Source organism: Quercus lobata, chromosome 7 (assembly GCF_001633185.2).
Source record: "Quercus lobata isolate SW786 chromosome 7, ValleyOak3.0 Primary Assembly, whole genome shotgun sequence".
NCBI classification, from domain to species: Eukaryota; Viridiplantae; Streptophyta; class Magnoliopsida; order Fagales; family Fagaceae; genus Quercus; species Quercus lobata.
Window position 1 is genome coordinate 29003359 of NC_044910.1, and position 3680 is coordinate 29007038.

The window sequence follows — 3680 nt, forward strand, 5'->3', positions numbered from 1 at the left end:
AAGAGATTTAAGTTACTAGTTATTTCTAAAATTTATTTCTTTTTATTTATTTAAAAAAATATATATTTCCAAATTATAATAAATATAAATTATTAACTTTTGATTACGTCCAAACATGTGCTCAAAGGCCAATAGTATGGATGAATTAACTACAAGTGACCTTACACGCGCTCTGCCTTCGCGTGATATTTACTCCTTCCCAGTTGGGCCTACTCCAATGTTAAACCCAGTTAGTGGGCCCCGAATCCCACTGGACCCGAGTTTCATTTATTAAATCCGACTTTTGGACAAATTGAAATCCGCAAAATTTGTAACCGGTTATAAAGCCACCAATGTTGCCCCCGTTTTTTTAGTGGAAAACGCCAATTTGCCACTCTCTCAAATAGTTTTTCTTGTTCCTCAGACCACATCCATTTCTACAGACACAGAGAGAGAGAGAGAGAGAGAAAGAAAAGGAAAAAAAGAGAAAAAGACATGGAATCCAACGAATTTGAAGATCCTCGATATCTCTGATTTGACATTCACTCTCTCACTGTACTACCTGGTAAGAAACTTTTAAACACAAGCAAATAAACATCTTCGTTTGGTTGCCCAGAAATTAAAACCAGTTCAAAACTTTAAGTCCGCACGTTGTACTGGGCTTGTTTCTCAGCAACCAAACGGAGTGATTTTTTTTTTTCCTTCTTCTTAAAATTAATGGGTTTTACTTTTTGTAAGCTGATTATATTAGTTGGTTCTTTTTGGCAGTGAATTGTGGGCTTCAGCTCTGCTTGTACCATTGACTTCGTACTACATATAATTAATAGAATCGAAAGGTTTTAGCTTGTTTAAGGTTTTTTAAGTTAAGTTCCAACCTGTCCTCCTCAAAGCTTTAAACCCAGTACTACATCGTGAGCTTTTTGGTTTCACAGTTTTTATAGTCCAAAGTTGAAACTTCATGTCCTGCTCATTCCAAAAGGTTCAGGAAATTGTTGTTGACCTTATCCAACTCTTGTAAAATTATCAACTACATACATCTTTTGTACTTGATATTTGAGAGGAGAGTTTACGCAATGGGTTTTTGGCTGTCTCGATTGTCGACTGGGCCTCCAATAAAACGAAGAGCGGGTTTGCGAATAAAACAGGCGGGACGAGGTTCATACAGGGGTAGTTAGACTGGTTCAGTTGTGTTGTTGTGATAAATTTGGCTAGTTTTTTTTTTTTATTACTACTATTTTTCAGAAATTGTATTACTAGACCTTTGTGGTTTTCTTGAGAGTTATTCCAAGTAATGGGGAGTACTGCTTTAAGGCAGTTTTTGAAGAGCCTTTGCAGCAATTCGCATTGGAAATATGCGGTTTTCTGGAAGCTTATGCATCACGGTCAATTGTAAGTTTTTCTTAATTTTCTGCACTCTCTTGTGTGTGTGTGTGTGTGTGTGTGTGTGTGTGTGTGTGTAATTTAATTGTGAAGTGTGTTTGCCTTTCATACAGAATTTTGAGGTAGTTAGTTATGCATCATTGTAAGTGAAATCATTAATTTGGAAAGCAACATTGAACTAAATAGCTAGAATTGAGGACTGTGGATGAGGGGATAAAAATGCAATGGCTAGAATTAAAGGATGAATGCTTCTCACACTTTTGAGAAGAACGGAACTTGTTTTGACTAATCCAGTGAGCTTCCTTCAATTCATGTGAGGCACTGAGTGCAATATGATCTTAAAATGGAATTAAAATTTGTCATTCATGTTTTTAAGTTATAAGACGTAGAAAATCTTTCAAGTCCTATAATGACATGTTGCTAAGTCAGTTCTTGAATTTGCATTTGTTTAATTCTATAATCAGTTCAAAGTTTATTTATTTATTTTTTATGATGCATAAAAAGAAAAGTTGCAAAATCTATGCTGGAAAAGTAGGATGGGAAATTCTTTTCCAATATTTCGAGTTTACTCTCATCACTTTGTTGTTGGTTTTGTCAGGTACACTAAATTTGGTACTGTATTGTGCTAGCCTAAGTCATACTGACACTGAGTTTTTTGAGTAGCTCTAAATTTTTTCTTGATTATTTCTCTGACAGCTCCAGTCATTGGAATATGTGGTCCTTGTGGACCGATTTCTTTTTTTTTTTTTTTTTTTTTTTTTATTTGGATTTTTATATATTATATATATTATAATATGCTAATGCAGCAAGAGTAAGATTTTAGTAAGGTGTGGTAAGCATTCTAGATGGATCAAATTATTCAGTTTAGTAAATAAGGTTTGTAAGGCATTATTTTAGGCTGATATCTTCAAGATGATGAAGTGGAATGAACTTTTCCATTTTTCTGATATGTAACATGAATAAAGTATTTTTCCTTGAATAATAAGTTGTCTACTGTGTCTGTTTTTGGTTTGTTATGAATGTAAAAATCTAGTGATGTCTCTGGTGTGATATTAGTTTTCTTGATATTTCAGGATTTTGACTTGGGAAGACGGGTATTGTGATTATCCAAAACCAATAGAACCTGTGGAAAATATATCAGATGACATTTACTTCAAGGTTGTGAATGAGATATGGTCTTCAAGCTGTGAAACCAATACATGCAATGATGGTTCAGGGGGATATCCAATTGGATTAGCAGTGAATGATATGTCTTGTCATCATTATCCCATGGGAGAGGGGTATAATCTTGTACTTTATCCTTATCACTACATGTATACTACTTGCCTTTACCCTCCAAATGGAATTATTTACTTATATCTTTACAAAATGTGTCTTCAGAATTATGAAATTGAGTATCCATGTAAATTTTAGATTGATTAATCCTTCTTAAGAGGAAGTTTTGAAGATAAAGCTTTTTACTTTGATTTTGAAGCAATTTCCTTTAGTTTTCAGATTTTTTCCCACGTGTGCTAAACTTGTGGTCATTCATGTCTTGTCAGTCCTAAGATACTGCTTTGCACATCTCTCTCTCTCTCTGTGCAACATGTTTTAAAGCAATACCCCTTGTTGCTTAGGAAGATAATCATAAGCTAAACAGTGTGATTAAAAGTGAGGTTCTCTATTATATGAAGTATTGAGGTTGAAAAGTAATGGTGACTGAACCTGGATTTCTATAATTTATCAGGGTAGTTGGTGAAGTTGCATTTACAGGAAGCCATAGCTGGATCCTCTTCGAAAATAATCTTACTAGCGAATTCAATTATAATTTAGTTCCTGAGGTAAGATTCTAATGACAATTGTTAATTTGAGAATAAATTTCTTGAAACTCCTGCAAATACTGGACAAAATATCTCACAAGTGCAATTGTTTCTGTTGACAGTGCCCAGATGAATGGCTACTTCAATTTGCAGCAGGTATCAAGGTAATTACTTTCTGAATTATACCATACCAACACATCGAATTCCATTTATTGTCAACTGGATAGATTTGAGTATGCCACGGCACAGTTTAGGGGAAAGTTGCAATTTTGGTTGCTCAATTTTCTCTTGTTATTATTTGCAAATGATTTATGAGTTGATTATTTACGTTGTGCAGACTATTTTGCTGGTGCCTGTACTTCCACATGGAGTTCTGCAACTTGGCTCATTGGAACCGGTATGAATTTATTCTCTATTTCACGTGTTGGCCTTAATGACAGTTTGCATTCTAGTTCCAACTGTTGTAGTGTTGTCATTGGTTACTTCTATAAGTTCTATTTGTGACCTATATACAACTCCCCC

The 3680-nt window shown here is 34.4% G+C and overlaps 1 protein-coding gene across 1 annotated transcript in view; it reads left to right on the forward strand.

Moving 5' to 3' along the window:
- Positions 1-341: 341 nt before the first annotated feature.
- The window catches only part of LOC115951856 (transcription factor bHLH155-like), an 8748-nt gene continuing 5409 nt past the window's right edge, over positions 342-3680 (forward strand). The window contains exons 1-6 of the mRNA XM_031068987.1: positions 342-544; positions 748-1368; positions 2433-2639; positions 3086-3179; positions 3281-3322; positions 3496-3555. Coding sequence (XP_030924847.1) covers positions 1271-1368; positions 2433-2639; positions 3086-3179; positions 3281-3322; positions 3496-3555 — 501 coding nt within the window. The 5' untranslated portion in view covers positions 342-544; positions 748-1270. The remainder of the gene's footprint in view (positions 545-747; positions 1369-2432; positions 2640-3085; positions 3180-3280; positions 3323-3495; positions 3556-3680) is intronic.